At 34.9% G+C, this 14,487-nt stretch overlaps 1 protein-coding gene across 2 annotated transcripts in view; it reads right to left on the reverse strand.

Annotated features, from left to right (window-relative positions):
- The window catches only part of ADAM2 (ADAM metallopeptidase domain 2), a 134,443-nt gene that overhangs the window by 45,252 nt on the left and 74,704 nt on the right, over positions 1-14,487 (reverse strand). For both annotated transcript variants that reach the window (XM_015076050.3, XM_053216556.1), the window contains 3 exons: positions 6,284-6,464; positions 2,279-2,377; positions 1,983-2,178 (listed from right to left, as the gene is read on the reverse strand). In XM_015076050.3, the coding sequence (XP_014931536.1) occupies positions 1,983-2,178; positions 2,279-2,377; positions 6,284-6,464 (476 nt within the window). The remainder of the gene's footprint in view (positions 1-1,982; positions 2,179-2,278; positions 2,378-6,283; positions 6,465-14,487) is intronic.

Genomic DNA, 14,487 nt, shown 5'->3' on the forward strand with positions numbered 1-14,487 from the left:
ATAAAATGAATACTTGACTAATGCTAATTTTTAATTTCTCTTTTGTGCTGCATTTTATTGGAATGATTAAGTTTTGTTTCAGTTGTTTTTTTTTTTTTTTTTTCCTGGTGAAACTATTTTTTTTTTCCATTTTTATTCTTCTAGGGGTCAACTTACATTTTTGACATACTAATAACTTCATTTCATATTATTCTTTATATTTTAAAATATGTTTTTAAAAGATGTGTTTTTTAGCCAAAAATGAATTTTGCTAATTTCTATGATGATGATTTCTTCTTGCTTAATTCTTCTGTCTCCTCATTTAGTTTCCCTTTTTGTTTTTAACATCATTCACAATCAGCCCGTACAGAAATAGATTTGGAAAGCAAATTATATGAGTTCAAATGTGTGCTTTCACATACTTTTTTTTTAATCTATGTATTTAACGTTGGGTGAAATTCACAATTTTACCTGCCAGCTGAAACAGAAGTTCTACCTTTTCAATGATGTAACCAATATGCTTATTTTTACATTTTAACCAGTATTCCTTTCAGATCAAGATTTTCTTTCCTATTTCTCCCTTTCTCTTTATTTATCTGTATGCATATATAGGTAGGTAGATAGAGATAAATAAATAGATGATATGGATGATAAGGAAGACATGATACAGATAGAGATAGATAAGAGATAGGTAGAGATCAGTGATAGTAAATAGATAGATGATAGATAGACAGATAGATAGATGATAGAGAGATAATTGATAGATGATAGATATATATAGAGAGAGATGAGAGAGAGAGAGAGAGAGAGAGAGGAGACAGAGAGATGGAGAGATAGAGATATCTTTCTTCAAAATTTCCTTTGTGGTTCAAATCACCCAGTTCCTGGGGGGAGCACTTTACCATTCTATGTTTCTTTCCTTATATCTTTGTTTTACCTTTCTTCAAACCAATAGTCATTCTATGTCATTGTATGTCCATTTTTGGAGTTGATCATTACTTTGTAACTCCTTTTTACACAGAAATTAAAGTAGGCAATTACCCATTACAGTTGAGAAAAGGTTGAGCCTCTTGGCTATTTATATGAATATCCTAAATATTTCCTCTGTCAATCACTCTTTTACTTCTGATATAGACGTAAATGCTGCTGCCATTGCTGCTGTCTCCATCTTCTTCAGCAAATGATTCCATGTATATTTAGTACCATGTGTACTCAGTGCACATCATCTTTCAATTATTTGATAGTTACTGGATCCTCATTACTCCCTTTTGTGATTTTCATAAACTATCCTTGTAGTTCCCAGGTGTGAATGTGTGTATCTGGCTGTGTGTATCTGCATGTGTGATTTAAATTCTATTCATGCCAATTTATATTTATGATCCTCTAATGTCCACAGCCATATGTATGTATTTTATATTTACTAAGAAAACTATGGATATGGAGTGAGAGAGGGAAGTGTAACTTATATTCAGTCTGCTTTTTTCCTTCTCAAATGAAGAGCCCATAGACTTTGAATCTTTTCCCTCATTATTTTGTGGAAATAATTCATACCTTTAATTCCAGACAACTTGTCTGATATTTTTTTACAGCATTCCTTAACTTTTTTCTATAATCCTTTAAGATATATATATATATATATATATATACACACATATATGTATGTGTGTGTGTATATATATATACACTAAAAATCGCATTATTTTTAAAAAAATTTTTAATGTTTATTTTTGAGAGAGATGGAGTGTGAGTGGGGGAGGAGCAGAAAGAGGGAGACACAGAATCTGAAGCCAGCTCCAGGCTCCGAGCTGTCAGCACAGAGCGCAATGCTGGGCTCAAACTCACAAACTGTGAGATCATGACCTGAGCCAAAGTCGGACACTTAACCAACTGAGCCACCCAGGAGGCCCTTACATTATTTTTTAAATCACAATTATGTATCAAAATCTACTTCTTTTTGGTTTCCAGAAGAACACATATAAGAGAAATAAAATTATAATAAATACCTTCACCAAATAAATCCACACACTGTTTTATCCCACTTATACAACTTCCATTCAGACAAAGCCATTGATTCTCTCCACATGGATGCCCATTCTGAATAAAAAAGTTATCTTGACATGTTGCAGATGATCCATTGCAATATTCAGGGAGATCACATTCATCAGAGGAAGGTCTACATATTTCTCCTTTTGCCAAATACTGATGAAATGAAGTAAATAATATTGAATAAAGCAGAATGTGAACATATGAATAGAATAAAAAAGATGACTTTGTTCAGAAAAATTTAAAAGGAACTTACTTGACAATTTTTACAGCATTCACCAATATCACAAGTTGAACCAACTGTTAATGTACATGTGGTATGATCACAACATGAGTTTAAGTTAGCAGCACAATCCTGAAAGGAAAATCAAATGCTCTGAAGTACCTTCCAACTTTTACTCACACTAGATAGATATTTTAATGGTGACAGAGTATTATCTAATATACAGATAGGTGCTTAAATTACATGTTGGCAAACATAAAAAAATAGAGCCACTTATTTATTTACTTAACACATATTTATTGGTTACTACTCTGCTATTCTGTATACTCTTTCTATCCCTAGAGTAGTTTTGACTATACTGTAGTAGGATTTTTCTGAAACTCTGAGTCCACCAAAGCCAAAACATCAAGCTCTCTGGCTCTTGTAGACAAACAGATAGTTAAATACAATACATAAAATAAATGGAAACTATGATTTATCAGTTTCATTATAGTGACTAGTTCCTAATCAGCCTTTATGAATCTATTGTGTTTTAATAAGCCTATAACTTTTATGGGATGTTCAAAGTTTAACTTACTTTTCTTCTCTAAAGGCAAAGAGTTAAAAAATAATATTTCTAAATATGACTGAAATTATGATTCATCCATATCTTATTATGCCTTGATTAATGTTATGATTCATCCATGTGATTTTGTTTATAAAAATTCTATTATTACACTTAAAGCAACAGATAAGAATAGAGAAGATTGGAGAGACAATGCTTACACACACACACACACACACACACACACTTTTTAAATTGTCAGGGATTTGAAATAGGGTTAATTGGGCAAAAATTTCAATAAGTTACACAAAAATAAGTCATGGATTTCAGTAGTCTTAATATGAGTTATAGTCAAATACTTATTAGGGCAAACTAAATTTGAACTATTTTCCAGAACTATTCTGCCTAATCAATGTTATTGTTATTGCTACCCATACGGGATTCCAGAGAGTAAAGTTATATCACAGGAACTGGCTCACTTATATTATAATTAATAGAACTAAGATACACAATTGTCAATTTTTACTAAAAATTTTCAAAGTGTTTCCATTTAGACCCAAACAAGAAAAACACAAGTGGGTACTGGAAAATAATTTCTTAAAAGCACGTCATCCAACTAGGTATCTAAAAGTTCACTTTCTTATTGGGGACAGTACACATTCATGACCTCAGCTATTGCTGTAGGGAACACTGAACTCCTTTTATGTATTGATTTCCTCACATCCATACACCCATTATGAGTCTCACAATCTCTCTCTCTTAGTGCATTCCTTTTATCTCTAGTCTTCCCACCTCCCTCCAATCAAGCAGCTTTATCTAAGATTTTTGTGGGTTGGAGAACATGCATTTGTTGATTGTGAATGAGCCAAACATTTTTTTACTTAAATATTTACCTGCATTAAAATATTCAAAGCCACAAGCATGCCTCATTTTCTGTTGAATTGTGAAAACTTTCTACCTATTTTCCTGAATGCCAGCAGATATTAAGCTTGGAAGAAATGTGGGCATTACCTTATTTTATCGTGCTTCATTTCATTGTACTTTGCAAACATCACTTTTGTTTGTTTATTTGTTTTTACAAATTGAAGGTGGCAACCTTAAATTGAGCAAATCTACCAGCATCATTTTTCCAACAGTCTCTGTGTCACATTTTGGTAATTCATTATTATATTTGTTATGGAGATCTGTTTTCAGTGGCATTTGAGGTTACTATTGTGATTTTGGAGAGTGTCATGAACCATTGTCCATATGAGACAATAAACTTAATTATGTTTTGACTGTTCCACTGATGAACTGCTCCCCTCGCTCCTTCTTTTCAGGCATCCCTATTCCCTGAGACACAACATTGAAATTACAGGATTATTAGTTGGCCTAATTCAGGTGAAAGGAATAGTCAAATGTTTCTCACTTTAAATCAAAAGCTAGAAAGGATTAAGCTTAGGGAGGAAGGCATGTTGAAAGCTGAGAGAGGCCAAAGCTAGGCCTCTTACACCAAAAAGTTAGTCAAGTAGTGAATGCAAAAGAAAAGTTCTTGAAGGAAATTAAAAATCAATGAATGCATGGATGATAAGAAAGCAAAATGGCATTATTGTTAATATAGAGAAAGTTTTAGTTGTCTGGATAGAAGATCAAACCAACCATAACATTCCCTTAAGCCAATGTCTCACCCACAGGAAGGCCCTAATTCTCTTCAATTTTATGAAGGCTGAGAGAGATAAGGAGGCTGCAGAAAAGTCTGAAGCTAGCAGAGTTTGGTTCATGAGGTTTAAGGAAAGAATCTGTATCCATCACATAAAAGTGCAAAGTTAAGTAGCAAGTGGTGATGTAGAAGCTGTAGCAAGTTATTTAGATGTAGCTAAGATAATTAATGACGGTGGCTACACTAAACAACACATTTTCAATGTAGACAAAATAGCCTTCCATTGAAAGATGTCATTTTCATAGATAGGGAGGAGAAGGTAATATCTGGCTTCAAAGCTTCAAAGGACAGGGTGACTCTTGTTGGGGGCTAATGCAGCTATGACATTTAGTTGAAGGCAATACTCATTTACCATTTCAAAAATTCTAGGGCTCTTAAAAATTATGCTAAATCTACTCTGCCTGTGCTCGATAAATGGAACAACAAAGTCTGGATGACAGCACATCTGTTTACAACATGGCTTAGTTAATATTTTAAGACCACTGTTGAGAAACACAGCTCAGAAAAAAGAATCCTTTCAAAATATTACTGCTCATTGACAATGTTCCTGGTGACCCAAGAGTTCTGATGGGGAGGTACAAGGAGACTAATGTTGTTTTATGATTACTAACACAACATCCATTTTCTAGCCCATTGATTAAAGTCTATAATTGCGATAGATAGTGATTTTTCTAACAGACCTGACCAAAGTAAGTTGAAAACTTTCTGGAAAGGACTCACTATACTAGATGCCATAAAAAGCATTCATGATTTATGGGAAAAGGTCAAAATACCAACACTAACAGGAGTTTGGAACAAGTTGATTCCAATTTTCATGAATAGCTTTGAGGGGGTCAAGGCTTCAGTGTAGGAAGTAATTACACATGTGATGGAAATAGAAAGAAAACTATAATTGGCAATGAAGCCTGAAGATGTGACTGAATCACTGAAATCTCACGATAAAACTTCGACAGATGAGGAGTTACTTCTAATGGCTAAGCAAAGAAAGTGGTTTCTTGAGATGGAATTTATTCCCACTGAAGATGCTGTGAAGATTATTAAAATGACAACCAAAGATTTAGATTATATACTTTTAGTTGATTAAACAGCAGCAAAGTTTGAGATGATTGACCCCAATATGAAAGAAGTTCTACTGGGGGTAAAATGCTTTCAAACACCACCACATGCTTACAGAGAAACTATTCATAAAAGAGCCAATGAATGCAGGCAGTTTCATTGCCATCTTATTTTAGAAACTGCCACAGACACTCCAACCTTCAACAACCACCACCTTCATCAGTCAGCAGCCATCAGCATTACGGCGAGATTATGACTTGCTGAAAGCATTCTTCAGTGATAAGGTATTTTTAAGACACGTACCTTGTTTTTTCAGACATAATTCTATTTCACACTTAGTAGACTATAGGATAATATAAGCTTATAATTGTATGTACTGGGAAACAGAAAGAATCATTTTATTTACTTTATTGTGATATTCACTTTGTTCTGGTTGTCTAGAACAAAACCCACAAAGCTCTGAGGTATTCCTATACTAGGGAAGAACACATTCAAGAGGGAAAGTGAAAACCTAGGTCAACATAGTTACAGAATTAATGATCTTGAAAATCATCTGTAAGGATAATCTATGAACCACTGAATCCATATACTGATATATAAGTGCACTTATCAGTTTATTAAAATTTCTATATGCCTTTTTAACTTTTTTTCAGAAAAGTGATTTTGATTCCCTAGGGAAAATGGCAGTATAAAAATTTATTTATAATTTTTCACGCATATCTTCCAAAGTAGTACTAACCTCTGCACTCCCACAGTCACACTGTTCTCCTTGTTCCACTTGTCCATTACCACAAACCACAGATTTGTATGATGGATCTAAGTGTGGCTGATTTTGAAGACATTGGGACTTTGGATTTGAAATAAAATTTGCAAAATCCTCCATGCTGCAGTTACTAAAGATCTTCACACCACTGGAATGACTAAACATATGTCAAACTTCAAATTTTTATGTTAAGTATTACTTCATAAATTGCCTAGACTTGGAATAAAGCTATTTAATAGTATTCCACAACAGTCAAAATGCTCAATTTTGTTAGTGTCAAAATTTTATTTTCTGTACAAGGGAAGTCAATTGTGCAAGAATTTATATTAAATATTTAGTTAGCAATAAATGATGGAATTTTATTGGTTCTTATATTACACTCACTCATGACATTGTTTTCTCTTACATTTCCTACCTCACAAAATACTCTGTTTCATTTGTTGCTTCCTTTTCCTTTCATGGTCCCTAAATATTATAATATCCTGTATTAACAAAAGAAATTGAGCTTTTCACTTCTTTGTCTATATTTATTCATAGGTAATCCTGAAGTACGTATTTTGAATAACACCTATACCTGACAGCTCAGATATTGGTGCCTACAGCCCTAATATATCACCTAAACTCAAGAGTCCAATACCAAATTTTTACTCAGAGATAACATTTCTAAACCCACATCTAAAATACCACCCCCTTACATCTTTATTCTTTTAGTGACACTTATTATTCTTTAATATTTATCAACAACCAAACTATTATTTATTTAATTATTTACTCATTGTCTTCCCCTACTAGTTTTTTAGCTCCAGAGAAAAGGCATTCCAACTATTTTGTTCTCTAGCACATATATAGCACATATATATATATATATATATATATATATATATATTTAAATAAATGAGTCCATGGAATAAACTCTCTGTTGTAAATAGTACATTCTTTTGTTGATGTTGCACTATGACTTTTATTATTCTGAATAGTATTAATACATGAAAAAGTTATATTCATAAAGATTTATAATTTGATGACAGATATAGCTAATATGAACTTATTGGATTTTACAACAATAGACTCAAACCCTAGTCCTTTGGACTATCACAGGGAAATATTATTTACATGAGGATCATGGAAAAATTAGGGTTTTTAAATTTTTTGGAGGTCACACCCTATTGAACATACTCTACCATTAGAATAACCACAAATAATTGATTTATTATTACATTGCCAAAAATTCTGACGATTTCTATCTAAATACCAAAAACCAAAAGGAGAAAGGATAGAACATTACTAAAAACTAGGCAATGTAAGATGTGTTTACTATGTGTGAACTCGTTTATAAGGGATACACTTCTGGGTATAAATTAGTGTTGACATTAGAAAGAAAATATCAGTCATAATTATATCCAACTAGACAATTAATTTGAAGCTTGAGTCTTAGCAAACACTTGCTGGATGTTCTCATTCTCCATTCTCTCATTTTGCCTTGATAATTGAGCTTCTGGTTTTCAGTCAAATACAAGGCTTCCTTGTGTAGTGTCTACATTTCTTAGCCTTTTGTAAAGTTAGTATAACATCTATATAAAGGTCAGATAATTGGCCTAAAACAAAACCATAAATTTAAGTTATAGAAAGTAATGTTGACAGCCAGGTTTTTATTCTATTGGTGACTATAATTTTGGTTAACTATTGTAGTGAAAGCTTCCATTATGAACTATGAGATGATCCTGGATATGAAAGTCACTGTGTAGAAATCAATGTAAAATTATACTGTGAAATGTCATGCAATTAATAGAATTCTAATTTCCCAAAATAAAAATAACTTATCCTTAATTTAAGCTGTTATTACTTCGGGGTTTCTGAACTTACATTTAAATCTAAAAACAGATTCCATCCCAATAATACAGATATCAATCAGGATATTGCTGTTTTAATGACATTTCAAACATTCATTTTCTTACCACAATATTGCAAAGCATTGACAGCAGGATGCAATGTTCTCATTACATTGAGGTGGATGGTACTAGAATAGATCATCTTTTGCTTAATCCATAAGCAAAACATGTGTTCAATATTTGCATTTTTTAGAAGAAGCAACAGTCATTAGAAACAAAGTTAATAAAATCTGTCTTCTAATATAACATTGAGGAAATTATTAGAGGCACTTCAATTAGTAACTAAAAACAAATACAACACTTCAACACATTCTCTTACTGTGAAGTTTGTAGAGCATAGAGATAATCAAGCAAAAATGGAAAACAAAAGATAAAAATAATTACTATCATTAAATAAGTCTCAATAAATTTCAAAATATGTACATCCAAAAACAATAAATATTAAATCAGAAATAAATAATAAAAAGGCATCTAGATGATCCACGAATATTTGAAAATCAACTGAAATACTTCTAAAACAATCTGCTAGACAAAAGGAATTACAAAGAAAATGAAAATATTTTAACTAAATGAAAAAGAAACACAAAATATCAACATGTATGATATGCAATAGAAGCTGTGGTTAGACTGAAATGTACAGCTTTAAAGGGCTTACACAAAAAGAAAAAAAGTTTAAAATAAAATATTTGAGTTTTCACATTAAAAATCTAGGGGAGGGGCACCTGGATGGCTCAGTCAGTTTAGCAACGGACTCTTGATTTTAGTTCAGGTCATGATCTCATGGTCGTGAGATTCAGCCTCACATTGCTATGATCACAGAGCCTGTGAATTCTCTCTGCCCCTCTCTCTCTCCACCCCTCCTCTGCTCACATTCTCTCTCTCTCTCAGTCTTTCTCAAAATAAATTAAAATAAACAAAAAAAATCTAGTTTACCCCAAAGTACGCATAAAGTTAAGAAAAGAAATTGGACAAGTGATGATAAAGAGTCAATAAAATTAAAATATAGCCTTAAAAATCAATTAATTTGATAAAGCCCAAGTTAGAGAGATTGAGAAAAAAAAAGAGAAAATAAAATAACAAATTATATGAGACATGAAGTAATATCACTAGAGATCCCAGTGACTTAAAAAAAAATAAGTGGAATTTAGGTTTGTGAAGATGGCAAAGTAGGAGGACCCTAAGCTCACTCCATCCCATGTTTACAACTAGATATCACTCACATCCCATTAAGAAACCAGAGATCAATCCAAAGCCTGGCAGAATAAACTCCACAAATAAATATAGAGAATAAGTCACACCAGAGAGGTTAGGAAGGACATAAATGGTGGTTGAGAGCTGCCCACAGGAAAGAGGCTCTGAGAAAAGAAACCACCAGGGGATCCACATAGAGGAAAATGAATCCCCATACACCCAACACTGTGCTTCTGTGGATCCATCCCTCTGCCGGGTCGGCCTCACTCCTGGGGCTGCAGGTCCCCTCCTGCATGGGACCACCAATGGCAAAGCGAGCTAAGCCTACGCCTTCCACCCCTGTACACCTTACGGATCCACCCCAGCTAATACACCAGATCCCATAGAAGCAGCACCACAAGCCTGGCAGTGTGCAAGTAGCCCAGACATGGGCCACACTACTCCACAGTGAGTCCTGCCCCTGGGAGAAGGGAAGATAAGGTACACACCAATCTGACTGTGACCCCAGCAGTGGGCTGGGGTCTGACTGTGGCCCCGCCCACCAACACAAGTTACTCTGGACAGCACAGGGGAAGTGCCCTGCAGTTTGGAGCCACTGCAGGGACTACCGGAAATGACGAAATGGAAGAACTCTCCTCAAAAGAAACTCCAGGAAGTAGTGACAGCTAATGAATTGATCAAAAACGATTTAAGCAATATAACTGAACAGGAATTTAGAATAATAGTCATAAAATTAATCGCTGGGCTTGAAAAAAGCATAGAGGAAAGTAGAGAATCTATTGCTACAGATATCAAGGGGCTAAGAAATAGTTATAAGGAGCTGAAAAATGCTAGAAATGAGGTTCAAAATAAAATGGAGGGGGCCATAGCACGGATCGAAGAGGCAGAGAAGAGAATAGGTGAATTAGAAGATAAAATTATGGAAAAAGAGGAAGCTGAGAAAAAGAGAGATAAAAAAATCCAGGAGTATGAGGGGAGAATTAGAGAACTAGTGATGCAATCAAATGGAACAATACCCCTATCATAGGAAATCCAGAAGAAGAAGAGAGAGAGAAAGGGGCTGAAGGTGTACTTGAACAAATCATAGCTGAGAACATCCCTGATCTGGGGAAGGAAACAGGCATGGAAATCCAAGAGGCACAGAGAACTCCCTTCAAACATAACTTGAAGCAATCTTCTGCACGACATATCATAGTGAAACTGGCAAAATACAAGGATAAAGAGAAAATTCCGAAAGCAGCTAGGGAAAAACAGGCTCTAACCTACAAAGGGAGATCCATAAGACTAGTGGCAGACTGATCTACTGAAACTTGGCAGGCCAGAAAGGAATGGCAGGAAATCTTCAATGTGATGAACAGAAAAAATATGCAGCAAAGAATCCTTTATTCAGCAAGTCTGTCTGTCAGAAGGAAGGAGAGATAAAGGTTTTCCCAAACAAACAAAAACTGAAGGAATTCATCACCACTAAACCAGCCCTACAAGAGATCCTAACGGGGACTCTGTGAGTGAAATGTTGCAAGGACCACAAAATACCAGAGCATCACTACAAGCATGAAAACTATAGATAACACAATGTCTCTAAACCCACATCTTTGAAAAATAATATGAATGTACATGCCCTAAATGCTCCAACCTAAAGACGTAGGGTATCCGAATGGATAAAAAAACAAGACCCATCTATTTGCTGTCTACAAGAGACTCATTTTAGACCTGAGGACACCTTCAGATTGAGAGTGAGGGGATGGAAAACTATTTATCATGCCACTGGAAGTCAAAAGAAAGCTGGAGTAGCCATACTTATATCAGACAAACTAGACTTTAAATTAAAGGCTGTAACAAGAGATGAAGAAGGGCATTATATAATAATCACAGGGTCTATCCACCAGGAAGAGCTAACAATTATAAATGTCTATGCGCCGAATACAGGAGCCCCCAAATATATAAAACAATTACTCACAAACATAAGCAACCTTATTGATAAGAATGTAGTAAATTGCAGGGGACTTTAACACTCCACTTACAGAAATGGATAGATCATCTAGACACACGGTCAATAAAGTAACAAGGGCCCTCAATGATACATTGGATCAGATGGACTTGACAGATATATTTAGAACTCTGCATCCCAAAGCAACAGAATATACTTTCTTCTCGAGTGCACATGGAACATTCTCCAGGATAGATCACATACTGGGTCACAAAACAGCCCTTCATAAGTGTACAAGAATTGAAATCATACCATGCATGCTTCCGGACCACAATGCTATGAAACTTGAAATCAACCACAGGAAAAGGTCTGGAAAACCTCCAAAAGCATGGAGGTTAAAGAACACCCTTTTAAAGAATGAATGGGTCAACCAGGAATTTAGAGAAGAAATTAAAAATTATATGGAAATAAACGAAAATGAAAATACAACAATCCAAACGCTTTGGGACGCAGTGAAGGCAGTCCTGAGAGGAAAATACATTGCAATTCAGGCCTATCTCAAGAAACAAGAAAAATCCCAAATACAAAATCTAACAGCACACCTAAAGAAAATAGAAGCAGAACACCAAAGGCACCCCAAACCCAGCAGAAGAGGAGAAATAATAAAGATCAGAGCAGAAATAAACAATATAGAATCTAAAAAAACCTGTAGAGCAGATCAATGAAACCAAGAGTTGGTGTTTTGAAAAATAAACAAAATTGATAAACCTCTAGCCAGCCTTCTCAAAAAGAAAAGGGAGATGACCCAAATAGATAAAACCATGAATGAATATGGAATTATTACAACCAATCCTTCAGAAATACAAGCAGTTATCAAGGAATACTATGAAAAAGTATATGCCAACAAACTGGACAACCTGGAAGAAATGGACCAATTCCTAAGCACCACACACTTCCAAAACTCAAACAAGAAGAAATAGAAAACTTGAACAGACCCATAACCAGCGAAAAAATTGAATCAGTCATCAAAAATCTCCCAACAAATAAGAGTCCAGGACCAGATGGCTTCCCAGGGGAATTCTACCAGACATTTAAAGCAGAGATATTACTTATCCTCCTCAAGCCTTTCCAAAAAATAGAAAGAGAAGGAGAACTTCCAGACTCATTCTATGAAGCCAGCTTTACTTTGATTCCTAAACCAGGTATAGACCCAGTAAAAAAAGAAAACTACAGGCCAATATCCCTGATGAATATGGATGCAAAAATTCTCAACAAGATACTAGCAAATCGAATGAAACAGCATAAAAAGAATTATTCACCATGATCAAGTGGGATTCATCCCTGGGCTGCAGGGCTGGTTCAACATTTGGAAATCAATCAATGTGATACATCACATTAATAAAAGAAAAGCAAAGAACCATATGATCTTGTCAATCTATGCAGAAAAAGCATTTGACAAAATTCAGCAGTCTTTCTTAGCAAAAACCCTCAAGAAAGTCGGTATAGAAGGAACATACTTAAACATCATAAAAGCCATTTATGAAAAGCCCACAGCTAACATCATCCTCAGTGAGGAAAAACAGAGCTTTCTCCCTGAGATCGGGAACACGACAGGGATGTCCACTCTCACTGCGTTTAACATAGTGTTGGAAGTTCTAGCGTCAGCAATCAGACAACAAAAGGAAATCAAAGGCATCAAAATTGGCAAAGATGAAGTTAAGCTTTCACTTTTTGCAGATGACATGATAGTATACATGGAAAACCCTAAAGACTCCACCAAAAGTCTACTAGAACTGATACATGAATTCAGCAAAGTCGCAGGATACAAAATTAGTGTACAGAAATCAGTTGCATTCTTATACACTAATAATGAAGCAACAGAAGGACAAACAAAGAAACTGATCCCATTCACAATTGCACCAAGAGTCATAAAATAGCTAGGAATAAACCTAACCAAAGATGTAAAAGATCTGTATGCTGAAAACTATAGAAAGCTTATGAAGGAAATTGAAGAAGATATAAAGAAATGGAAAAACATTCTGTGCTCATCGATTGGAAGAATAAATATTGTTAAAATGTCAATACAACCCAAAGCTATCTACACATTCAATGTAATCCCAATGAAAATTGCACCAGCATTCATCTCGAAGCTGGAACAAGCAATCCTAAGATTTGTATGGAACCACAAAAGACCCCGAATACCCTAAGTAATATTAAAGAAGACCAAAGCAGGAGGCATCACAACCCCAGACTTTAGCCTCTAGTACAAAGACATATATGTACCATATGTACCATGGCACAAAAACAGACACAAAGACCAATGGAATAGAATAGAGACTCCAGAGTTGGACCCACAAAAGTATGCCCAATTAATCTTTGACAAAGCAGTAAAGAATATCCAATGGAAAAAGGCAGTCTCTTTAACAAATGGTGCTGGGAGAACCAGACAGCAACATGCAGAAGAATAAAACTAGACCACTTTCTTACACCATTCACAAAAATAAACTCAAAATGGATGAAGCACCTGAATGTGAGAAATAAAACCATCAAAACCTTAGAGAGAAAGCAGTAAAAAACCTCTCTGTCCTCAGCCACAGAAATTTCTTACTTGACACATCCTCAAAGGCAAGGGAAGTAAAAGCAAAAATGAACTATTGGGACCTCATGAAAATAAAAAGCTTTTGCACTGCAAAGGAAACAATCAACAAAACTAAAAGGCAACCAATGGAATGGGAAAAGATATTTGCAAATGACATATCGAACAAAGGGCTAGTATCCAAAATCTATAAAGAACTCACTAAACTCCACACCTGAAAAACAAATAATCCAGTGAAGAAATGGGCAGAAACATGAATAGACACTTCTCTAAAGAAGACATCTGGATGGCCAACAGGCACATGAAAAGATGCTCAACGTCGCTCCTCATCAGGGAAATACAAATCAAAACCACACTCAGATACCATCTCATCCCTGTCAGAGTGGCTAAAATGAACAAATCAGGAGACTATCGATGCTGGAGAGGATATGGAAAAATGGGAACCCTCTTGCACTGTTGGTGGGAATGCAAACTGGTGCAGCCACTCTGGAAAACAGTGTGGAGGTTCCTCAAAAAATTGAAAATAGATCTACCCTATGACCCAGCAATAACACTGTTAGGAATTTACCCAAGGAAT

Source organism: Acinonyx jubatus, chromosome B1 (assembly GCF_027475565.1).
Source record: "Acinonyx jubatus isolate Ajub_Pintada_27869175 chromosome B1, VMU_Ajub_asm_v1.0, whole genome shotgun sequence".
Taxonomy (NCBI): Eukaryota; Metazoa; Chordata; class Mammalia; order Carnivora; family Felidae; genus Acinonyx; species Acinonyx jubatus.